This window comes from Neolamprologus multifasciatus, chromosome 1, assembly GCF_963576455.1.
Source record: "Neolamprologus multifasciatus chromosome 1, fNeoMul1.2, whole genome shotgun sequence".
NCBI classification, from domain to species: domain Eukaryota; kingdom Metazoa; phylum Chordata; class Actinopteri; order Cichliformes; family Cichlidae; genus Neolamprologus; species Neolamprologus multifasciatus.
The window spans coordinates 26,617,773-26,644,006 of record NC_140439.1 but is presented as its reverse complement, the minus strand read 5'-3'; the positions used below and the strand labels follow the sequence as shown (position 1 = coordinate 26,644,006).

The following is a 26,234-nucleotide window of genomic DNA, read 5'->3' as shown; positions in this document are numbered from 1 at the left end:
AGGTCTCAGAATCTGCTATGTGAGCAAAAAAGAGCGACAAGACCACAGAATCGACGGCTAATAACTAGAGATGGACCGATCCGATATTACGTATCGGTATCGGTCCGATACTGACCCAAATTACTGGATCGGATATCGGCGAGAAATAAAAAATGTAATCCGATCCATTAAATATCAAAAAAGCACCTCACAAAACTTGCTACACAGCGTAACTCTTCTCATAACCGTAGCACGTTGCAGCAGTGTGCTCACGTGATAGAGCGGCTGTGTGTATTTGTAGCCTAGCTAGCAAACCAGCATTTCATCTCCGAGGAAGTTTTCCCAGAGAGAAGTAAAGCAAGTGTGTAAGTTCATCTCTGAATGTTTGTAAAGCTTATGGAGCGACTGCCTCTCTCTCTCTCTCTCTCTCTCTCTCTCTCTCTCTCTCTCTCTCTCCTGCTGCTACTTCAATCGTGAAACTGCTTAATGATCAGCTGATCGGCTTAGTTTTTGGCCCACTTCTCACCAGAAAGAGGAAACCAGCGGCTGAACAACAGCAGCACGTTTAAGCTTGATAAGCTGTTGTTAGAATTTATTTAATATTACTTTCTACACCAGGATCTTTTTCTACGTAGCTGACTGCTGATAACTGTGCAGGGGCGGATCTAGCAAAGTTTAGCCAGGGGGGCCGATAGGGCATGAACAGGGAAAAGGGGGCACAAAGACATACTTTTCTTTCTTATTCTCATTTAAAATGTCTAGCTTTTAATAAATAATTATCTGACTCTTACACCCAAAGTTTTAATCTGATGTAAAATATATAGAAGTCCATTACTGTATATAGTAACTGTTAAGTCTAATATACCCTAGTAAGCTATAGTACTTTTTCCTTTGGGAAGATACCATCTGTGCAGTCTGCAATTCTGTTGAAGAAAGATGTTGAATCTATTTAATTATTCTTGAAAAATAATTTATTTCTGTGCATTTTCCCCCTGCATCAAATTAAATTTGATTACATTGATTAAGCATCATGAGGTGGAGGGTGGTTCCCTATTTTTTTTTTTTGCTGGGAGTTTGCAACCCTATTAGTTAGGTTGCTTGATATTTCTGCTAAGTACTCTTTAAAATACCAGAATAGGGAGGATGGAGCAGGTTTAAGGTTATTAGTTTGATCAGTATTGCTGAACTATAAAATATTTTGGGCGCAGTGTATTTTTTACATACAGGTATAACAGAATAGCTTTAGTGTTGTTATTTATTTAAACTTGAGTATGAACTTATACAAAATGCAGCAAGATATTAAAAAAAAACTTTTTATTGATTAAAAAACACACTATATCGGATTCATATCGGTATCGGCAGATATCCAAATTTATGATATCGGTATCGGTATCGGACATAAAAAAGTGGTATCGTGCCATCTCTACTAATAACATCACGGAGAAACTCGCAGCTATTAATGGGAGATTGAGAGACCAGTGTCGGAGTGTTAAAAACAGCGTGAAATTCTCATGAGTTGTTTGCAAAAGAAAAATTACCATCATAATGCAGCTACCCCTTCGGCGCCAGCTGTGGGCTCAAGGCTGGAGCCAAACAAAAACTCCCTGATAACGACTGTGTTGAGTCTGTTCCTTCCCATTCCTACAAGGCCACCTGGGTTGGCTGGAAGACTGTTTACTTAGCCTGGCGGGTGAAGGACACTGTCTCAGCTGAACTATGGACACGCACACACATACATATACTGATACTGATAAGCACTCACTGACGCATCACCCTCCTTATCCAACACCACCTCCAACGCTTACCTCCCCCATGATGTGGACATCGGGTCAGCTGGAGGCGCAGTCGAAAGATTGCAGCGGTCCCAGATCAGATGTACACACTGGAACACTTTCCCATGTTGCTTGTCTGTGTTTATTGTGTTATGGTGTGTTGATACCTGTGCATTCCTGTATTATCCTTTTGTGTTACACATTTCAATGTTTTTTGCCTTGCTACCTAGCCTGACCTGTCTCCCCAATGTGATGTTTGTATTGTATGTACGGTCGGCAAGGTCTGTCATCTCGGTTGTGGGCAAAAGACCTGCAACTGACAAATAAAGGCTATCTCTCTCTCTCTCTCACTCAGTCAAATTTCAGCCCTTTCTAACTGAAAAGCTGTGGTAGGAGTCGTGCATAAACAAATGCCCAAAACCTCACTGAACTGAAGCAGTATTGCAAAAATAGTGGGTCAAAAAATCCTCCATAATGATGCAGGAAACTGAGAGTCATAGAAGAAATGACTAAGTTAATTTATTGCTGCCAAAAGGGGTTTTACAAACTACTGAATCATGGAGTGTATTCCAGTTTTCATACACTGCTCCTGCATTTGGACATAGCTATTTCATTAACTAATTAATTACATATTGTGTTTTGTGTGTGTGTGTGTGTGTGTGTGTGTGTGTGTGTGTGTGTGGGTGGGGGGGGGGTCATTTGAGGTTGTAATTTAATGGTGTTAGATCTAGTAAGATCCAGATGATCTTTTGGTCATCTCCTGTTATGTAAAACCTTAGAAAGAGGGTGAACTTTTTCACATGCTTGTACTAGCAATGTAATGCAGAAATGCATAACTAAAAACAACATACTCAACCAGTACATCATCTGTAATTGTATAGAAAGCTAAAATAGTTTCACAGGTTCATCATCAAGGCCCACGTTTCTACCTTCAAAGGTCGTGGTATCTGTTTACTAAAAATATTTTAGTGTAATTTGTTGAATGCTGCCTGATCTGGATACATCAGTAAGGTTATTTGAGATAAAATGCAAGCAGTTTGAAGTATGTCATTTTTGAAAACAAAGATGTAAAACAGTTTTGTTCTTTTCTTTTCTGAATGCTGAGGATGGTTACAGTGCCCCTTATTTGAATTCAAAAGAGCAGTACTCATCATATTATCACATATAGCCTGAGAAAGTATGAAACCAAGTAAATAATTACCATCCATCATAAGCCCAAAGCCCATTATAAAATGCAAGTCCAATTGCTCCAAAAGATGTTGCAGTGCCATCAAAAGCATTTGAAAAATTCTCTGTTTTTCCTAGACACAAATACATAATATACAATAATGTTAGTGGTTGAAGGTTGGTTAACATTTATTAACACAAACATTTAAAGACCGAGTTGTATGTAAAGATCTATAAGAAGACTGACCTTGTGCCAACAGAACGATTCCAGCTCCAACTATGACAAGAATGATTACAAGTTTGGCTGCAGTAAAAAAGTTCTGCACATAACTTGCCAGTTTGACACTTAAACAGTTGATGGATGTGATGATCACTGCAAAAAAAAAGAAAATGTAATCATATATTTTCCCACCTATACATTTATAATTAAACACATTTTTCGAAGAAGACTTGGTATTAGGGGGTTAGTTTATCTGATAATTCTAAATTGCCCAAAGGTGTGAATGTGAGTGCGAATGCACGTGGAGCAAGCAGCGGCAACTGTAGAGACTTCAGGACCAGACTGAGTATTGACATAGGTGTTGGAGAGGTTGTTGAGGGTCACTTTGTCGCTGCCCAATCATCCACTGGTGGTGACGATATACTGGATGGGAGAGGGTGATGACCCTCGGGTCTTCCTGGAGGCCTTCCAAGCCACGCTGGAGGCGTAACAGTGGCCTACTGCAGAGTGAGCATCGTGGCTACTGCCGCCGCTCTCTGGAAAGGCTCAAATGAGCCTGCCGCTGGCCTCACAATAGAGCTTCAACGACATCTGCTGGGCCATCATGGATAACTTGGGCCTCTCCCCGGAAGACCATCATGAACGGTTTCGGGACAGTCAGATGACGGCAGTGGACCAACTGTTCATGTGGTCCTGGAAACTGCATGACACAGCAGTGAGGTGGCTGCAGCCCAGGCCATCAGAGGGAAACCACCATGAACTGGTGGTTCTGCAGCAGTTAATTGAAGGGCTGCCCAGGGAAATGGCATGATGGGTCTGCTCCCATCGGTCATCAAGCTTGGAAGCTGCGGTCACACTTGCGGAGGACCACCTGGCTGTGCAGACCAAGGGAGCAGAGAGCCACAGCCAACCAGGTACCAGACCACAGCTAATGCAAGCACTGAGACAGAGGCTCCCCAGTTCCTGCAGTGAGGAAGGCTCCCCAGGGCTCCACAGGACTTTCAGCCTTTGAGCTACTCCTCGGCAGAAAGCCACGGGGGATGTTGCACCTGATTAAAGAAAACTGATAGAAAGGTCCAAACCAAAAATGAGATTCAATGCATCCTGGACCCGAGAGCAAAGCTGCACACTTTGAGGAGGTTATCAGGGGAAAATATACTCCAGATCCGGGAACATCAACACCGCTGACTCGGGCAATTTTCACCGAGAGACAAAGTGCTTGTATTACTTCCTTCTTTAAGCTTAACGTTACTCACCAAGTGACAAGGACACGATGATTACGGGACATTAACTGTGAGGTGGTGCGGTTGGGGAAGAGCCACACAAATATGTCACCTCAACATTGTGAAAGCATGAAGAGAGGTGGAAACCGACTTTCTGGTGAGCCTGGTTAAGAAACAGCTCAGATGTTGCCGCTAGCAACATCAGTTTGCAGATGTGTTTTCCCCCTGTCCGGCTGTATGAACCTCTCATAGAGCACCATTTTGAAACTCAGCCTGGTGTGACGGTGCGTTCACAGCCATACAGTTTACCTGAACATAAAAATGGGGATAATAGAAGAGTCACACACTACGTGGTGTAGCCCCATAGTTCTTGTGGTGAAAAAAGATGGGTCTGTATTGTACTGCAAAGTGAATGAACTGCAAAGTGTCATGATGTGATGCCTACCCCATGCCCCAGGACAACAAGGCTCTGGACCAGACGGGCACAGCTGAATTTTTCATGCCACTGGATTTAACCAAGGGCTACTGGCAAATTCCCTTGTCTGCAGAGTCCAAGAAAAAAAATGGCCTTCTCCAATCCGTAAGGGTTGTACCAATTCGTAACACTTCTGTTTGACTTGTTCAGTGCCCCAGTCACCTTCCAGTGCCTCATGGACCAGGTGCTGCGTCCACACGCTTCATATCCTGCTGCCTACCTGGAAGATGTTATCATCTAGTCATACTTGTGCATCTGCAATGGGTGGCTGAGATCCTGGAGTCCCTGAGGCAGCTGGGCTCACATCCAACCTGAAGAAGTGTGCAGTTGAACAGAGGGAGGTCCAGTATTTGGAGTACCACTTTGGGGGCAGACAGGTACACCCAAAGATGGAGAAAACAGCATCCATCACAGCCTGCCCGTGTCCCAAGACCAAGAAGAAGGTGAGGCGGTACTTGGGGCTGGCCGTGTACTACCACAAGTTCAGGGTGAACCAGATCTGTTCCAGTGGATGGAGTGGTGTCAGGCGGTATTTGTGTAGGTGAAGAAGCTCTTCTGTGGGGAGGTCCCCACACCTAACTTTTCCCTCCCTTTTTGTCCTGCAAATGGACACCTCGAATGGAGGGCTGGCCATTTTGTCCCTGCAGGTAAGGGGGGTTGACTGACTGATCTTGTACATCGTGAGAAGGAGCTGGTGACGGGAGAGTGGAGTCAGCTTTCCAGCTGACTCCTTTTACCCCGAAACACTGTGGAAGCGCAACAAACAAAAGAAACCCATAGCAAGAATACTGTGTGGTCTGAGTTGTGTGTAGGCATCACAGTTGGCTTTAATTATTTTAATTTCAATAAAAGTATTTTTTTACATCTGCAAAGATGAGAGTGACATCATTCTGGACACCCTACAAAGTAAGGCACACATTAGCTTGAAATGGCTAATGTGGCCTGAAAACCGATTGTCTTCACAATCACTTTGTGGTTACCATTGTAAAGTATAGTCATGTATGAACTTCTAAAGTGACTCTGTACTTGTGTGTAGTTTATTGCTGTCAAGCATGAACTTACATATAGCCGCTGCTGCTAGACACTTGGTGACAATTAGAGGTGGAGAGCAGCCAGGGTAGAAAGGAGTTGAGGCATATTCTGCAAAGCTCAGTGTGATGATAGCAAAGGATGAAGGCTTTAACACCATAATAGTTGTCCAGGAGTAAAGGTAGGCAACAATAGAGCCAAAAGCCTCCATTAAATAGGGGTACTCGCCGCCTGATTTGGTGATCATGGTTCCAAGTTCAGCATAACACAGTGCTCCTATGCAGCCACACACAAAATCACAAAAACACAGAAAGGAAAGTTGTAAAACAACATATAAGAAGGGACTTTCAAAACTTTGTATGAGTTCATGCATTCAAAGCAGTGTTAAGAAACCTTGCATGTCTGGCACACTCAATCGCTATCATTATATCTCCCTTGCTTCTTATGCTTTCATTTTCAATCCTCTTCACCTCTTATTTTAGTTTTAATAAGCTCAAAAGAAATGGTTTCAAATTTGTTTATTTCTAAATTTTTGCATTACATTGCAGGTGCTTGTGCTTCCAGAAATATATGTAATACATGATATATATCTATATCTATATATATATCTATATATATATATATATATATATAGATAGATAGATAGATAGATAGATACACACACACACACTTCACCAGTGTGCCACCCAATTTCTGGGCTTTCAAGTTAGGTTGACCAGAAAGTATATCTTCAGATCCATATAACTAGATTCAGGAATTCCAGATTAGATGGAACCCATTTTATATAAAGCTCTGTCAAACAACTACAATAATCAAAATCTAAATACAACATAACTGAAATACAAACTAAAACCATACTAAATAGTGTGTGCTAGTATAAATAGTACAAAACAAAAATTTAACTGACTTAGATCAGACATCTTTTGTTATTTTTTCCCCATTTAATTGTTTTCTCACATCAAACAGTTCACAGTGTCTGAGTGATAAAACAACAATGTTCTTTACACTTTTCGGGAACATCTCCTTTGTATCTGTGAGCTTTGTGTGATACAGAAGAAATTAATCTGAAGACTAATGTGCACTAAAAATCCTCACAATAATGATTTTGACTTCAACAGCCAGTAAAAGCACTTTCCACAATGAAAAATTATATTCCTGGCAGAAAACAAAAGGTGATACTGTGTGAGCTTGTTCCTATTTTGACCATCGTTATTTGCCTACATGACTTGAAAAGAATATTAGATTCCTGATATAGCAACAGAACTGGTTGCTGAATAAAATGAAATATGAGTTAAAATGTTGGTCTCACCAAGAGTAGATAACACGCCGCAAGCAGTCCAGATTAGGAGGCAAGGTCCCGCAGCTCCCGAGTACAGCAAAACAGACTTTGGGGAAATGAAAATGCCTGAGCCAATCATAGTCCCCACAATGAGACAAATGCCACTCAGCAGACCAACCTAAGCAAGCACATGGAAAATAAAACATATTAATGTGTTTTTTCAGTTATTTAATGCCAGTAACTGTTTTCAGGAAACTATCATTCCCATGTGTTCTATAACATCATAAGTATTTTAGCAACACCGGTTTAATGCGTTGCTGTGCTTCATCTCTTGGGATCTGAAATAATAGTGGAAATAGTTGATGCACCATTTCCGTGTCATATTTTGATTTTAAGTTGGTTGACAGCAGCAGTTAACAAACTCAAGAACTGGTTGAATCAGACATCATTACGTTGCCACGCTGAGTGAGGCAGAGTAAGCTGCTAAAGACTAAATTAAAGATGAAGAAGTCCCTTATCATTAAAGGCAAATTTCTCACATCTCACAACATGTGAAAACAAACAGCAATGCCACTTTTATAGGTAATTTCATTTTTTAGTCACTATAAATAGATCAGGCAAGAGATAAGGGTAATACACTAAACTCGTACTTTGTCTAAATCACTGCAAAAGTGTTCCAGATCTTTCTGTGGATCTCATACAGCCTTACCCAGTCATGAAAAAAAAACAGAGAGGCTTGTCATCTCTATACTTGTTTAGAAATTTCCCAAGTATCCTTGAGAGGAGTAAAGAGATGGTTCACTGTTCCTCAACCAGAGTGAAACCACATTTTTCATTCTGAATCTGAGGTCTAACAAAGGGGCAGACTCTTCTCTTTTGTACCCTTGCATGCACCTTGTAAGGGAGGATACAGAGTATGGTCCCGTCTTCATAAAAAGGATGACCACCACTTTAGTTGCATATTCAAAGACACCACCTTGATCACAATGTTTCAGAGGCATGTCAGCACACACCCTGATATCCCTTTGTTGGTGTTGATCTGATATCATCATAATAATTTTGGCCAAGGATCAACACAACAACCAATAACCTCTGAGTTTTCAGTTAGTATTTGCCAAGAATTTGGCTAATCCTATTAAATTTTCACAAGTAAACCAGCATGAGTAATGTAAACTGGCTAAAGGCAAACCTAACTTGATAGTATATTTATTATATTGTATTGATTAATAAAGAAATACAGGAAAGACACATCCTGGAGTAATTGAATCCAGGTCACTGACCATTGTCTGTGGCACCAAAGAGATAATTAACTAGTTCAGCTTACATTACACTAACAGTAAGAACACAGGAGGAATGTTACACAATTAATATGAAAAAAATAAAATAAAAATGACACACTCTTTCAATTCTATTTTTTTTATCAAAACATAATAGAAAAAAATGGTTTCACAAAACATTATACTTTTTCATTTATTTAACAAAAATTAAGCCAAAATTCAAAAAGCAGTGTGTAAAAAAATAATAATAGAAAACTAAGTATACCTCATTCAGTGAGAATTGAGTACCAGCCAACTGCCAATAATCAAATACACTTGATTAACTGATCATCAGCAAGTATGACCACTTCTAAGAGCAGAAACATTGTCAAGTTTTGGGTCTGAAGCATTCAAGTGTCTGATAACACAATGCTGTAAAGGAAAGACATTAGTAAACATGTTAAAGAAGCGATTACTACTGCCAATAAATCTGAGGTTTCAAGACACTTCCCAATGTTGCCAAGAGTGAATATTCCAGAAAATTCACCCTAAGGTGAAAAAAGACCCCCCCAAAAAACAAGAGCTGTATCTCAGAATCCATAGGCATGTTAAATGTTGCGGATCATGACAGTGCAATTTGAAAAAGACTATACAAACATGGTTTGTGTAGAAGGGTTGGAAGGACAAAGTGTCATGGTCCTGGGTCGTGTGACCCAGTGTTGAGTTTTATGTATCTTTTGTATTCATTTATGCTTTAGCTTAGTTCGTCTAGTTAATTTCTAGGGTGCTGTTTAGCCCTTTGTTTCTTAGTTGTTTATGTCATCTCCCTGTACTCAGTCTCCCTGGTTCGTGTGTCTACCTGTCATGCGTCATGTCTGCGTGGTTATGTTTAGTTCATGTCATGTCTCCATCTCCATGTTTCCTGTTTTACTTTGAAAGTCTGTATTCAATGTCAGTGTATTTAGTTTCACTTCTCCTGTCCTGTCTTTAGGTTCATGTGTGTCAGCTGTGCTCCCATGTGTGGCCACTTCCCCTGATCATCCCTCATGTGTATTTAGTCTCTGTGTTTCATGCAGTCTGTGTTGCGTCGTCTGTGTTCCCACCCTCCATGTCCTCACGGCCAGTCTTTACAGTCATCGTCATGGTTTTCTGAGTCTTCATAGCTTATCAGTATCTGCTTCCAGTTTAGTTTAAGTTCAGTTTAGTCACGGTATTTCTGCTTATTTTGAAACCTGTCATCAGCCATAATAAAGGCTCGCTTTCAGTTTAAGTTTACTCCGGTCTACTCTCTTGTGTTCGCACCTGGGTCCACCACACACACCACCGCATGGTCTGTCTCCTCAGATCGTGACACAAAGCCTTTGTTTGAAGTTGCATGGGTTGCCAGGTGAAATTGTTAGGGAACAATGTCCTTTAGGCACACCATATCAACACAAACAACTTTTGCCAAATATTTAGCACACTAGTGGAGGGGTAATGGTTTAGGTGACTCAGCCACAGGACTTAGGCACCTTGTAGTCATTTAGTCAACCGCTAACTCCTGTATACAAAAATATTCTAGAGTCAGATTTATCTGTCCAACAGCTAGCTTGGCCAAAAGTGAGTCATGAACCAGAAGAATGACCCCAAACACATCAGCAAATCTGTAACAAAGTGGCTGAAAAAAGAAACTAAATCAAGGTGCTGAAGTTCCCTGTCTAAGTCTTGAACCTAATTGAAAAGCTGCATAAACAAATACCTACAAACTTTAGAGCACTGAAGCAATATTGTAAAGAAAATTAGGTTAAAAAAAAAAATCCTCCACAGTAATGTGAGAGACCAATAAGATAATGATTACTTCAAGTTATGGCAAATAAAAATGGTTCTACAAGATACTGAATCATTGGGTGTACTTAGTTTGTCCACAAACTGCTTCTGCATTTTGGCTCAGTTTTTGGTAGATAAATAATGAAACATTCTAATATGCTATGTGTTGTTGTTCATTTAATGTTTATTTAAATCATTTTAGTACCTAGTAAGGACTGGATTTTTTTTTTTTACTGTCTTGAATTAGGATTGATGGAGGGTTACTTTTACCATGACTGTAAATGCCGATATAATAAAAGAAGACACGCAGCAGAATTAAAAAGCAATAAAAAGCAATATTACATAAAAACAAGTCTATAAAATGTGTTTAAAGAAGAGACCAAAGTAACTGATTTTCCAAGCCTTATCTCTTCAGGTAGGTTATTCTAAAGCCTAGGGTGTGGTCACTTTTAGATTTATGCTTCAAATGTGAGACAGCCTCCCAGAAGGGCCCTACCTGAGGATATAAGGATGCAAACATTGGGTAAAATCTTAAAAATCTATTAAAATAAACAGCTATCTGGAGGGGCTTGATATAAAGATATAAAGCCAGTGACTTTTCTTTATGCCAGAAAGAGAATTACAGAAGTCTGCAGAAAAATAAGTGTGAATGGATTTTTCCAGGATGAGAGCAACGATTATCATAATAATCCTATTTTAACCTGAGAAAGCCTTTCAGTTCCCATAAGTTTATTTTAGGTCTTATGGATCTTATTAGGGGTCTGGATTGCACTGCTGAGTGGATGATTATGGAGTTAATCTGTAGAGACGCTTGCTGTGGTACTGCCTGGTACTCAGTTCCAAGGCTCTATTATTGTAAAAAGGTAAGGATGATCCTTTAGTGTGAAAATTTAGTGAGACTTGTTCTCAGGAACCTGCATATATAAAAGTCAAGCACACTGGTTCATACTTACATCTTTTTGAAGAGCAACGGCCTTCACCACCTCCTTGTTGTCTTTGGTAAGGTCAGTGAAGCCATTCTGTGACTCCTTTCTCTTCCTTATTCCACTTTCATCCATAGCAACACACTGGTCTATGAGGTAACATAAGTGTTGACACACATTACAGACCACTTAACTTTTACAGGAAACACATCTTTGTCATCCCTGTAAAAGGTTATCATGACATGATAATGTTTAGAGGGAAAACTATGCTTTTCCATGGGCAGTAAATGTTCCCTTTCATCAAGATACACAGTGACTCTCAGAAACAAGAGCTCACTAAAAATCCACTCAAAGCCAAATCAAAACTAAATTTGTTCACACATCGATTCCCATAATACTACAGATTTAATTACATTACCAGGAACAGATATGCCTCAACTGCACAAATTTTGATTTTAAAGACTTTCACTACAGTATTAACCTCATGCAGTGATATCTTAGACTAGTTATCAATAGAGCAGCTCAATAACAGCCTTAAAGAGATCACTGAAATATCTTTAGAAGGGTTTTGGGTTGATTTTAAGTTTATTATAAGGTGATTCAGCATGTAAGCATTGTTTGTGTGGAGCTTTTAAACAAATATAATAGCAACTTTTAACAAATGTCCCTTAGAGCTGTATTAACTGTAATCCTTAACATCCATTAACTATTTGAGAGTCAAAGGGTTAATTTTAGTGATTTTTTGTGATTTGTAAAATACAATTTAAAAGTAGAACATTTGGATTTGGTGCTGTTTAGTGCAGTAATGATCAGCTCATATGCTTCATATGCTTTTTAACTGGGGAAAAACTGTGAACATATTAGTATTCTAAACATAGACTCCAACTTAAAGTCATACTAGGAGAACTGGTACAGACTGGCAGTAAGTCAAACATTAGAAAAAGAGTGGGAAGAGCTCAAATGTTTCTTACTCTGACACTCAGTGATAATATTTAACTACAAATTATAATATTAATATTTAACATATATCAAATAAAAAACGACTTGTTTAAGAAAGAATTGCTTGAATGTAATTACATTAAACAGTAGCTCTGCATCACCACTATCACATACTATGTAATACATGATTATAAAGAAATGCACATTTAAAAAAACATGTTTTAACTTACTTAACTTACTTGAAGAAAATAAAAAACTCAATGTTGGTCCATGAACCTTAAATGCAGCTTTTTCAAACCCAGGTGCAGTGTTGTGAACACACAAATTATGTTAAGCTAAGTTCAGCGAAGTAGAGCAGAAATGTCTGATGAAAATTAGGGGAAAAAAAAAACAAAAAACTCCATGAGACTGAGTAACTCCTCTGGTGGGAGGCTCCCAAATGTGATTGGACAGCTCTACATGAGAAGGGGGATGGGTTAAGGCGAAGTTCTAGCTTCATGAAATCTATTGAGCAGAAGCTTTAAAAAGGTACTGCTTTGAATTACACAGCAGATTTTCTTAACTCATAATATTGTGCAATAGCAAAATTTTAAACATATGCAGCTCCCCAACTTTGTAAAACAGTAACTGAGAGTAAGAATAGAGTGAGAGTCTGACGGTGATACTATAAACATAAAAAATAAAATCACATGATAAGCTTTATTTCATTTAATTTATACCCTTTTGTTTCTTGAGGAAGATCACTTAATCTGTTACTCAGTGAGCACTCCAAGAATCCCAGTAAGAAACTAAAAGTGACACAACCAAAACACCTATTATGTTTTTTTCTGTTTTGTTTTTTGATACTCTGAAAGAATTCCTTCCTTCTGAGTTTACCTAGCCTGACTTCCCTCACAATGCCTCTTTGATAAGGATATGTGACACCCCTGTAGTTGTGTGCTTGAACATTTGTGAGTTTGTGTGCTCATGTTTGACATTCCCTTTCCACTTTACTCCTGCTTTCCTCTTTTCTCTTGAGAAAGCCTCGGCCTCTGAAAGAACGTGTATTTTAGGCTGTAAAGTTATCTCTGACTAGGTCACCTTTAAATATACCTTCAGATATTATTATACAAATCTTTGCTTCATTATGACATCCACAGATTCTATTACAGACATTAATATCCAATGAAATGAGAAAATCAAGCTAAAAATGAGAAAGCTTTGTATATAGGATCATATTATGTGTCATGTGAATAATCTTGTATGATCTGTGATGTAAATGCAAGTGCAAATTCAAACAAATGTTTTAACAAAAGTGAACAGTGCAGAATTGTTGTGCCTTGTGATAAGGGCAGACAATGATTTTATGATACTCTAACCTGTTTAATTATTTCATTTCATACGCATCTGTTTTAAGAGATGATGGACTATGAGTCTTAGGGGATTTGCACGCTGCAATAATAATAACTGTGGTTCAGATAATATATGATAAGATAAAATAATCCTTTATTAGCTCCACAGGATGGGGGGGAGGGTTGCGTGTTAAAGTGGCACAGAGATAGACGCATAGAGTCAAATAAAAAAATACTAGTATCTGTAAAAAAATAAAATGCGGTTGTAGTTGTTGTGGTGGTAGTTGTGGAGGTTGTTGCCATCTCCCTTGAACTTTTACCACATTTACCACATGCTGACTCCCTACATAAATGAATGGGGAAATGCACGTGTTTACGTCAGGCATTCAGTTTTACTGGAATTGTGTCATCTCCATGACAAATGTAGATGCGTGATTCATGACTAAACAGCACTTTAATCCAATCATCTGCACTCCGTGACTGTTTCTTTAGCCCATTACAAGCTTGTTTTCTCTTGTTTAGGTGTTAGTACTGGTTTTGTTTGGCTTTTTTGTATGTAAATCCATTTAGCCCATATCTTACAGTTCTCTCACAAATTTGACTACAATTTTTGCCCATTAATTTTTCATTTTTCTGTTGTGTTTGTTTTTCTATTTTCAAAGCATATTCCTACACATCTTCTCATGTCCACCTGTATAGTTTCGCCTTAATACCTTTTCCACTTTGATTGAATTTGCTTCAAATTGTAGATACAGCTAACTGAGAATTACCAACATCTCCATGTTGAATTTCCTTCTTGAAGGACTTGTATATTTAATTTGAATATTTAAACTGACAAATCTCTTGTTGGAGGAATACTTCCTTACAGCAGCTTGTTAAAATCTGCAAACAATCTTTTTTTAATTTTTATTTTGAGTGGTTTGATTTGTACAGGCATTGATGCAAATTCAAAGATGACTCCATATTAAATGTTCTTTATTTTTGTTAGTTTTTTTCTGTATGTGATCTAGAAAAAATATAAGCCATTAATTAAAATGCTTTATCAAGTATTGTTGGGTCTGTTTCCACATGCCCCGCTAGTTTAGAGACAAAAACCAGCTCTTGGAGCTCACGCTCCTCACCTGTCCCATAGCCCAAATCCTTCAAAGAGCAGCTTCCCACGCAGCTATTTATTGACAAACTGTTACAATACACATCACAGCAAAAGCACCTCCCCTCGTAAGACCCCTCTTGGTTACAAAGACAAGGCACTATGTGTGTATGTGTAAGCACGTGTATGCATGTGCAAGAATGTGTGTGTGTGTGTGTGTGTGTGTTTGAGTGAGTGTGTGAGAATGTGTATGCGTGTATGTGACCTCCTGCTCACCAAAAGGGTCATAAAAGCAGGAAGCTACAACACAAGAAACAGATCTTCCAGATAGAATGTATCTGCAGTAAAACCTCCCCCAGCACAGAGTGGCTGGAGAGGTGGTCAGAAACAAAGAAATGGCTTTAATCCTACAGTTTGAACCAAGACTTACAAATTTAAGAAACACAATGACAACATTCAACAATTAGACTTAACAAGTATTAAATCCACTAACCTCAATCAAGGAAGAGTTATGGAGGACTTTTGTCTTCCACCAACAGCACTACTGATTGGACTACAGGCAGCCATTTCAGCCTTGTTACGCATAAGCCTCACTTTGTTCACACTGTGGGTGTGTTTATGGGTGTCATCAACATCTCACATAAATAATAAATTATACTGATGGAGATCACTTAATCTGTTACTCAGTGATAATGATAAACTACATTAAGGCATTATAATCCTAAAGTTCCAATTAAACACCTAAAAACCAATCAAATATACCCCCACATGCTCTCATCTCTAGTCATTAGAATCTTGAAGTTTCTCATTTGAGCTCTGTCCACATGTATTTATTGTATCTTGGCCTGTCGATCCATCAGTGAAATAGAATGATTTTGTCATTTTTGAGATTAAGTTTGAAATAATAATAAGGTGAAAAACCAAACTAACTTCATATCTGGTTAGAATTATATTTGGTTTTGAGTGAGTTAAGAATGTGTATATTTGTACAGATTGGGGTCCATTATGTGTCTCAACAACTTTAGAAGTTAACACAGGATCAATTATTTATACACGTTCACACTTTACTGGGTCTTACCGGGAATGCTACTATGTGCTTCTTTGTGGTTTTTGCAGCAGCTAAACAACACATTGAAACAATGCTGGTCTGAACATTCTGTCCTCCAGGAGATGTTTAACTCTAACACCATCAATGTGTCAAAAGAAGAAAAAAAACAACAAAGGTGAGGAGGATTACTGCAACAAGTACAAAGGAATATACTCTCTAGTGATTGATGAAAAAGTGTTTATTGCTAAACTAGAATTCCTAGACACTTTTGCTGTCTTCATTATTCCTGCTACTCGTATGTAACTTTGAAATTGGCAGGATATTAAAAAGGCCTATAATGTTCAAGCTGCTTGAGTTGAGTTGGCTCCACTTGTATGTTCCTTAGCTTGATGCGACCTTTCCTGAAAAATGTGATTAACCACATTTTTGGGAAATCTCAGTTCAAAATCACTGCCAAATCTGTTGGAAAAAAAGAAATTACATAAATAGAACCTGTCTAACAAACTAGTAATTTAAAAGAGCAGCACATCATGCCATGATCTAAAGAAACCCAAGAACAACTGAGATTTGCATTGTGGGCTACTTTTTGTGAAAACTTTTGAATTTATCAGTGAGAAAACAAAAATCCTCATCTCATTCATGTTCAATATCTAAGCAATAATATCTTCAATAAAAGGACTGAATAAATTCCTTGAGGAAGATTGCTGAAACTATCAGAATGGAAGTGAGGGAATTAATCAAGAAGGAAAAACTAGAGAGACAACTATGTTTGCATCTGCAAAAAAAAAAAAAAAAAGACCACATAAAAGAGTGGGCACCCAGAGGGAGACCAGGATTTTATTTCTTTCTGTTAGCTGCCTCTGCATATAAAACACTGGGAATTAACCAGAATGTAATTAACATATCACCAGAAGGAGCACAAGGGTAAATGAGGCCTTAGAAGTCAACTCAGAGTATATGCTACTTACATAAACCATTTAAAATGCAAAGGGAGAGAAACTATAGGAACGATAACTGGCTTTTATTTTAACTTCAAACACTGGCTTCCTCTAGTTCTTGCAGCTTTTGGAGTACCTACGGAATACAAAGGAAATGTTTAAAACGCTTTAAGGAGAATTTGAACCTTTGCCGCAGACACAGTTATAATCTGCTAACACAAAAACACACTGGCATATGAACTCAGTAACCCTGAGACCCAGAACTTATGACCACGTTTCAGACACATACAAAGGGGAGGGGGTTTAGGATCTGACTGAGTGAGTTTTCACCAACAAAATTGAGAACAATTTGTGAGAAAGTAAGAGTATTTACTGCAGTGAGAACTTTCAGTTTGACAGATTGGCAGACACGTTCATTCACTGAAACTCCAGAAACAGTCTCATAAGCCTTTACTGAAATACTTGGAAAATCAAAGTTTTAACTCTAGAGTGTTATTGGCTTTTTCATTTTTATGTTGCAAACCCAGGACAGGAAAGTTACCAATATATGATTTATGGGTAGAGCTATGTTGAAAACAAATATTTACAGATATATATAGTTTAAAAAACATTAAAGCTACACAATTCAATAAAAGCTTAATAATTACTAAATAAGTAAAATGGAATAAAACCGCTGTATTAAAGCCTTAAAAAAGCACCAATATATGCAATTTATTGTTAATAAAACTTGCTAAACTGTCACAAAGCAAAAAAAAAAGTGTTTGCATGTGCTGAACGAGAACACCTACACTGTAAAATCGAATTAGTTCCCAGAACTCAAAAAAATTGAGGAAACTCGTTGCCTCAAAGAAATTGAGTAAAGCTTAGCTAAAAATGACTAAATTAGGATAACTTATTTATTTTGAGTACTCTGTACAAGCTCATTTGTTCCCAGAACTCAAGAAAATTGGATCAAGTTTACGTAAGATGACCAAGTTAGGGCAACTTACTCATTTTGAGTACACTGTATGGCCTTGTTAGTTCCCAGAACTCAAAAAAATTAAGGAAACTCGTTGCCTCAAAAAAACCAAGTAAAGCCTACTTAAGATGACTGTTAGGACAACAGCCATCATTGCAAGTCTGCAGTATTAAGAATAACTTGATATTTCTGACTGTACAATACTAATTGTTTACTTACTGACAAACATTTCAAGTTCAACTAAATGAAAAAACAATTTGTGGTAACCTGAATATGATTTAAAATAATTAACAACACTTTTTGTAATGATGTTAAAATCAGCCCAACTTTTATTTTCAAACACAACAAAGTATAACAGCCAACATACTGGACACTGTTCTGCTGAACAACAAACAATTATATTGCCATCACGGTTATAATCTCACAATGAAACAAAGTCTCAGATGTAATTATTCTGAAAATAAGTTTAGGCTTACCACAAGTTTGTTTTGTACTTACATTACTTATATGATCAAAATAAAATATTTGTTGTTCTGTCACAAGTGCAGTCTCTGATTTAAACAACACATTTGTTTTTCATTCCAACACATGAGCTGGAATGTTGTATTATTTTAAGGATGGCTTGTTTCCAGTCCAGGCATTACTGCCTGAATGACTGTCATGGATCGAGGTGATCCAAATGTAGGTGCAGAAGAAAGTCTTTAACTTCCCTTAAGTACAGTGGCAGTGGATGTGGTTGGGAGATGCAATGAGCTTGAACCTGCAGGAGACCATCTTCACTGACCACACCATCTGTGACGGAGGACTCATCTCTCCTGTTGTCCTGCAAGCAAACAATCATATTTTTTGGAACATGAACTGAATTGCTTTCTTAAAACATTTTTTTCTGCATTTACACAATCTCAGGCTCCCTCCCCACCAGAGAGGTGACATTCAATGTCCCACTGTCAGTCTGGATAGCCGTGACCACCACTCAACACACAATGTCATGAAAGCATCATTTTAAAAAGGGCTATGCAAACATGGCCAATAACTTTCATTCTAATGATGTGCAAAATGATTTGGGCACAAAACAAATTTTGTTGTTAGAAAACTTGCAGACTTCACTATATACAGTGTAGACCCTCTAAACTAAGTTTGGGGGATGTGATCTTTCAAGAAATGCATACCAAACTGTTGTTGTTTGTTTACTTACACAGCATGTCTTGTAGAATTAACTGGAGTCACCAGCAACAGCCTAGTGCAGTCATATCTCAAGTCTAATAACAGAAGACAGGAAAAGATCAGTAAAGAAACAACTTCCCCAAACCAAAGCACACATAAAACAATAAGTAAAACAGGCTGATCTAAAGTATGATTAAAGTTCAGCCTGATTAATATAAATGTCACTGACAGTTGCTAATATATTGGCAAACCAAAATATGTACCACTGAGTTGATGTCTTTCTGTTCAACAGCAGGAGTGCTGGTCCCGAGCCTCAAAGACAGTAAGAAGCAAGCAGAGGGAGAAAAAGCAGAACATTTTTCAGAAACTGATTTGATCCTTAATGGCTGTGCAATTATTGTAACATAGAGTTTGCTTATGTTGTTAAATAAAGTCTAGATTTGACATTAATAGATGCCATAGATGTTCAAAAGCTGCCACAAAGCATGAAAAAAAATGGACGTCTCTGAAAACGTTGGAGCATTTTTGCAAATATGTGATGTCTTGATAAATTGAGCAGATATTTGAACTTTACACAGCTACATTGTCGCCTGAAAATATCTTAAAAGTTTATTTTGTGACCCAGAAAACGTTTTTAGCCGCGCTCCTCCGCCATTGCTGCGCTTACACAGGCTCCGACAACCAGCCGACAAATGCGATCCTCCTTTTCCCCAGACTACCCTTTCTGGGTCACAAAATAACCTTTTAAGATATTTTCAGGCAAGAATGTAGCTGTGTAATGCTCAAATATCTACTTAATTTATCAAAATATCACATATTTGCAAAAGTGCTTCCACGTTTTCGGAGAGCTCTGTTATCCACCAGCGTGATAGCTGACCGGGAGGTCAAGGCTCGATAGAGTCTGCGAGCACAGCTAACTCCTGGCATATTCTTTTCAATCCCCCTGCACTCTTTTGCTACTCAGGTTAAACATGATATATATTTATAATCAGTGTTGGGACTAACGCGTTATTAAGTAACGCGTTACAGTAACTACGTTATTATTGTGGTAACGAGCACGGTAACTAGTTATTATGCCAAAATCAGGAACGCGTTAGTCGTTACTGGGATTTAGATAGGGTCGTTACTCGTTACTTTGTGTGGTGGCTATCGCGGAGCTTCCACCACAGATTCTGTAACGTTAGCAAGTGGTGGAGGCCAGCAGGTGGATGAGGGAAAGGGGACGCAGAAGGAAAAGAGACCCGAGGCAGCCGCCGGTCCAAGTGTGAACTGAACTTCAGGTAAGAAGTTATGACCTGCAGTCTATCTGGGTCAGATATAAACCAAGTTTAGGTGGAGTTTATTTTCGTTATTCTGACTGTCATGGTCTGCAGTGGGTGGCTGGAATTTCCATAGGGCTCCTGAACCTACCTGGGATCCGCCCCTGGGCAGGGCCAGCTCCTGCACACCTGGAGCCTATTGCAGGCAATCAAGCCAGAGGGATTTAAGCCACACATTGATGTTCATTCACTGCCAGTTCGTCATCAACACATGTTGGTAACAGGCCTTATACTTCAAGTTCTTGCTGTGATTTAGCTTGTTAACCAGACTCTCTTGTGCTGCAGTTGCTGTTTTCACCTTGGCTCACGCTCCACCTCCAGACTCAGGATACCAAGCAATCATTTTGAAAATCCCTCTGTGCCTCACCTGCCTGCCCTCCTGCCATCACACTCCATCTGATGCCCCGGATCTCAGGTCAGCCTTTCTACACCACTCAGCCCTCCCTGGATTCTCTTACCCCCCTCTCAACACTCCATGTCCCCTACTGCAAGTAAGAACTGCTACCCTTACAACTTGCCACTTCAGAGCTGCCTCCACTACCTCCCTAACTCCACTGTCTTCTCTCTTCAGTGTGACTGTTCCCTGCTCAGCTCCACTCTGCATCCCGTTCCCTCGCCCTAGCCACGTTTCCCAGGCCACGCCTCGTCAAACTCCACGTCTTATTGTTTTTTTTGTCTTTGCTACGTTTTTTGCACTACGCCTAATAAATTGTCACATCATCTGCTGTCTCAGCTCTGGGTTTCTGCACCTGAGTCCTTTTCAGTACAGGCCACTCGGCCCTCGTGACACTGACTTTTTCCATACTGCGTACTAGCTAGCATGACGGAGTTTCTATACAGCTGGGTGGGTGCTATGAAGTTAATGATGTTGAACTTTATTTTGTTCATAAGTTATTAGAGTTGCCAACCGTCCCGTCTGGTATTCAGAGAAAATATTACGCGTTTCTTATTGAGGCGAAAAGGAACAGTTTGTCCCGTAATTCAGCTACAATGAAAAAGGCACAAAGCTGGAGTTATTCTGTCTTTACGCTGCACAGCAGCTTCTTTCATTCTCCCCCCCGGGCCGATTTTTTTTTTGTCCCCGTCCAGCCCTGTATGCAGCTCATCTGCAGTCTGGTGTTACCTACATCTTCCTATTCAGAAGGCAGAATTTCCCAGTTACAGTACAGTAAGTTGAGTACAATCAAAGCATCACGACTGCAGTTTTTGTGTTGGATGTAAAAGGCACACATGACGCTGTGACGTAGGCTAGAATCATGGCAGCAGTCAATGACGGTCCAGGCGTGGGATTTCTCTCGTGGAAATATGCACATTATCTTTTCCTTTCTATTGGTAGGTGGCACAGTGCACTTGTGGCAAGTAAGCAAGCTAGAAGACTGGCAAAGTTATGGAAGCAACACATTAACAAGAGAATTCTGAGTAAAACCAAAGTTACTTTCCCTAGTAACTAGTTACTTTGAAAGTAACGAGTAACTTGAAGTAACTGAGTTACTTTTGATAGAAGTAACTAGTAATGTAACTAAGTTACTATTTTAAAGTAACTTACCCAACACTGTTTATAATTAGTTAGTTATGGCTATGGATTGAAAATACACCCCACCCCTAACGGCTGTACCTCCCGAAGAATTTTGTCTGGGCTCTTATTTCACTTTGTTTGAAGAAGAAAAAAAAAAAAAAAAAAAAAAAAAAAAATCAACAGAAAATTTCACAGACATAGTTTTATGTAAGGTTTTTAAGGCTGTGGTGTTAATTTTTAAGTAATATGAGCCCAGTGGCAGCAGCAACGCTAGGCTAACACTAACTAGCTAGCAAGATTATAAACCTGCTGCTAAACTAAGAGAAGCCACAAAATCAGTTTGAATAAGATTAAACATTTACTCATCAAGTCAGTGTATCAGGTAAAGATTCACAGCAATGAAAACAATATCTTGAGCTGACGCTTTTCCAGGTTTGCTCAACATATTCCATAACAAATGCTGACACCATGAACATGTGGACTGATTGTTGATTGATGAGTTAAGTTGGCTGCCCTCCTATGTTCCTCAGTCTGATACACCTTGTTTTGTTTGTCTCCTTATTTATGAAGAAAGAGTCCTTTTGTGATCTGCGACATACTTTATTCACCATGCTTGGTTAGCCGGAAAAACAACAACCGCCTTTAACTCTTAGCGCTCATGCCCATGTCCTTTACAGATAGTGCCACCTTGTGGTATGGCATGAAACTACGTTAACTTACAGCAACAGCTGCTTATCATTACATCCTTTTTTTCTTTTCTTTTCTTTTCTTTAAATAAACACATTACCAAACATATGTGAGTCAAACAACAAACATTAAACAATATTTCAGATGGCACAAGCATAACCTTTGCTTTGTCTGATTTGGAATGCTTTTTTTTTTTTTTTTACAAGTCCAGTCTCTCAGGTTTCCTGATCTCTCGTGTAGACCTCCTGAGCACAGGCTTGCTGGAATTGTCCATTCCAGTGCCGCTCTGGTCACGTGGAGATGTGGTTGCATCCTTACTTTGGATCTCAGTGACTTCTGAAGAAGCGTGTAGTACTTTCAAAAGGCTTCGCCGATTGCGACGAATAATTTGTCCATCTTCAGTCCTCACATTGAATGACCTTGGAGCCACTTCTTCGAGAATGGTAGCCTTGGTATTCCAACCATTTTGGTCCTCAACCCTGACTGTGTCCTCAACTGCTAATGGTCGAAGTTGCTTAGGCAGTGTGGTGCGCAGCTTTCTGTTCATCAGTAGCTCAGCAGGCGATAAACCACACTCAACTGGTGATGCTCTGTAACTGAGTAAGGCAAGATATGGATCCGAGTCACTATCAGCGGCTTTCTTTAATAGCTGTTTGAGAATGTGAACTCCTTTCTCTGTCTTACCATTTGACTGTGGATAGAGAGGGCTAGATGTCACATGCTTGAAGTCATACTGCTCTGCAAACTTCTGCCACTCCTTGCTGCTGAAACATGGCCCATTGTCACTCATCACTATGTATGGGATACCATGTCTGGCAAAAATGGATTTTACATGTGTTATGACTAGGGATGGGTATCGTTTAGGTTTTATCCGATACCGGTGCCAAACCGGTACTTTTGAAACGGTGCCGGTGCTTAAACGGTGCTCAAACCGGTGCTTAAAGAATGGAAAACACAAAAGTGGTCCAAAAACCTCTCATGTTCAGCTGTTTTTTTGTAAAAAGATAACAATGTTAGCCTTTTCTGCAGCTATGGGGCATATATGGTATCATTCTTGGCTGGAAGCAGTGCTTAAACAATGGAAAAAAACACAAACTTTGTCCAAAAACCTCTCATGTTTAACTGTTTTCCACTTTTTCTTTGGTCATTTTAGCCTTTTTGGCCAGGGTGAAGGGAGTATCTGCCATCAAACAAGAAGACAGCTGCATGTAGCTATGATGGTGTTTGCTGTTCACCTTACATGCATTAATGTAATAACGTGGTTAGCCTACTCAACGTAAATTACACACGAACAACATTAAGCTACTCACGCAGAGAAGAACGGCTGCTGCTGCCATCATCATCCTCATCATTTCTGCTACACTGGCAGGGCTAGGGGCCAGGACTCTCCTCTTCGGGTTTTTGGGGGATGTTGCTAATTCCGGGTCCGATAACAGGCAACCCACAAGCAGTAGATGTGCTCGGTGTGAGGTCTCGCAGCAAGCTATCAAATACGGCGCATTTCTCGGCTTTAAAAAAAACCACTATGCGTCGCCAGGTGTTTCATCAGATTTGAGGTGTTACCTCCTTTGACAGTATCACAGTATCACCTTAAAGCACTTGTTGCAGCTGCTGAGTTTGCATCTTTTGCTGTGAAGTACAGCCAGACTTTTGACCGCTTCGCCTTGGACATTTTTAATTTGTAGCTCTGCTCTAAAAGAACGTACGTACCTGGACCCGCCTACTATTCTCGGAAACTTAAAATGATTGGCTAGAATCTAAAGTGTATCATTCCATACCAGTTGGTGGCGGTAATGCACCTTTCAGTTGTTTGCCAACCGCCAATACAAATGTAAGGAAGAAGAAAGTGTATCACAGCTCAGGAAAAAAAGCACCGAAATAAAGCACCGAAATGTGCGCTGCTTTTCTGTCTGGTTACTACCGTTTATGTCAGAACCGGTGCCATCATGGCACCGGATACCGGTACCCATCCCTAGTTATGACACACGCTGATGACAAGTTTGAAAGCAGTGCCATTTCAGGAAAGTTAGAGTGGTAGTCAATGACCACTAAATAGTCTTTGCCTTTAACATGAAATAAATCCATCCCTACTTTGTACCATGGTGCTGTTGGTGTTTCATCAACAACCATAGATTCTTTGGTCTGTTTGTTGCGGTACTTCTGATATGTCTCACACCTTCTTATCATGTTCTCAATGTCTTTGTTCATCCCAGGCCAAAAAACTGTCTCTCTAGCCCTTCTTTTGCACTTCTCAATTCCGAGATGCCCTTCATGTATTCTGGTCAGCATCTCTGGCCTCATTTTCTGTGGAATGACGATTTTGTCTTGTTTCAATAGCATGCCCCTGACTACACTCAGTTCCCCTCTAACGTGGTAGAAGAGTGGACACGAACCAACAGACCAACCATTTGACATGCTTTTCATAACATGTTGCAGTTCTATGTCTTGTGCAGTCTCATCAGCTATTTGCTTGGATTTCATGTCTGACACAGGCAGTGCGGTAAAGACCATGTTTATGTGAGTTTGAATGTCTTCCTCTGTTGTACTCACCATGCCCCCTGTGGGTGCTCTTGAGAGCGCATCTGCAAGTATCAGGTGTTTTCCTGGTGTGTAAACTAGCTGACAGTCATATCTCTGCATTCTCATCATCAGACGCTGAATTCTGGGCGTCATTTCATTTAGGTTCTTCTTGATGATGGACACTAGTGGGCGATGATCTATTTCTGCAGTGAAAGAGGGCAAGCCATACACAAAGTTGTGAAACCTCTCTAGGCCAAAAACCAATCCCAGGCATTCCTTCTCAATTTGAGCGTAGCGACACTCACTCTCCATCATGGACCTGGATGCGTAGGCTATAGGTTTCCAGTGCTCACCTTCAGCTTGCAGAAGTACTGCACCAATTCCATCTTTTGAGGCATCAGTTGACAGTTTGATCCTCTTTGAAGAGTCATAGAATGCCAATACAGGTGCAGTTGTCAGCGTTCTTTTGAGATGTGCCCACTCACGTTCATGGTTGGCTGTCCACTCGAACTCGTGCTCTTTATGGAGGAGTTCACGAATACAGGATGTGTTTGCTGCCAGGTTAGGAATGAATTTGCCGATGAAGTTCACCATTCCCATTATGCGTAGCACTCCTGTCTTGTCAGTGGGTCTTGGCATGTCCAGTATTGCCTTGACTTTATCTTGGTCCGGCTGAACACCTTGTGCAGAGCTTGTCTCCAAGAAACACAATTTCTTGCACTCCGAAATGGCATTTGCTCTTGTTGAGCTTAAGTCCATACTTTCGTACTCGCTCAAACACTCTGATTAGTCGTTCATTGTGCTCTTGCATTGTCGAGCCCCAGATGATTATGTCATCCACAAAAACTCGCACACCTTCCAGTCCTTCTATTATGTGCTCCATTGCCCTGTGGAATATTTCAGATGCAGATACTGCTTCCTGAGACTACCTTTTGGAATAATATCTGCCAAATGGTGTGTTAAAGGTGCAGTATTTGGTGCTGCTTTCATCCAGCTTTAACTGCCAGAAACCTTGTGAAGCATCAAGTTTCGTGAAGTACCTGGCACCCGCCATTTCACAGGTAATCTCCTCCCTCTTGGGTATTTGGTAATGCTCCCGTTTGATGTTTTCGTTTAGATCCTTCGGATCCATGCATATTCTCAGGTCACCACTCTTTTTCTTAACACACACCATGGAGTTGACCCAGTCGGTTGGCTCTTCAACCTTTCTTATCACTCCCAGGGCTGTCATTCTGTCCAATTCCTTCTTCAACTTATCTTTCAGTGGCACAGGAACTCTTCTGGCAGCATGCACAACTGGCTTTGCATTTTCCTTCAGTGCGATTTTGTATGTGAAGGGTAAGGTGCCCAGTCCTTTAAAAACATCTGCAAAGCTCTGAATTATGTTGCCTGCAGAGTCAGGTGGCGAGTCCACATCTGTGTTGATGTAATACACGCGTCTCACCAATCCAAGATCTTCACAGGCTTTGTCACCAAGCAGTGACTCATGTGCTTCAGCAACGACAGAGAAGCATAGGTGGTGCACTTTATCCTTTACAGTCACTTTGAGAGTTTTGGCACATGCAGACTAAATCTCCTGTCCATTGTAGTCTTTC

The 26,234-nt window shown here is 39.7% G+C and overlaps 1 protein-coding gene and 1 long non-coding RNA gene across 2 annotated transcripts in view; one reads left to right on the top strand and one right to left on the bottom strand.

Annotated features, from left to right (window-relative positions):
- The window catches only part of LOC146525881 (b(0,+)-type amino acid transporter 1-like), a 41,844-nt gene extending 21,887 nt beyond the window's left edge, over positions 1-19,957 (bottom strand). Inside the window, exons 1-7 of the mRNA XM_085137566.1 lie at positions 18,629-19,957; positions 12,299-18,256; positions 11,160-11,278; positions 7,175-7,322; positions 5,899-6,141; positions 3,166-3,291; positions 2,953-3,052 (exon numbers count right to left, since the gene is read on the bottom strand). Of these exons, the coding sequence (XP_084993692.1) occupies positions 2,953-3,052; positions 3,166-3,291; positions 5,899-6,141; positions 7,175-7,322; positions 11,160-11,264 (722 nt within the window). The 5' untranslated portion in view covers positions 11,265-11,278; positions 12,299-18,256; positions 18,629-19,957. The remainder of the gene's footprint in view (positions 1-2,952; positions 3,053-3,165; positions 3,292-5,898; positions 6,142-7,174; positions 7,323-11,159; positions 11,279-12,298; positions 18,257-18,628) is intronic.
- Positions 19,958-20,014: 57 nt separating this feature from the next.
- On the top strand, positions 20,015-20,601 carry LOC146525880 (uncharacterized). Its single transcript, XR_014870229.1, has 3 exons — positions 20,015-20,129; positions 20,202-20,407; positions 20,488-20,601. It is a non-coding gene; the product is annotated as an uncharacterized LOC146525880 (long non-coding RNA).
- The last annotated feature ends 5,633 nt before the right edge of the window (positions 20,602-26,234 follow it).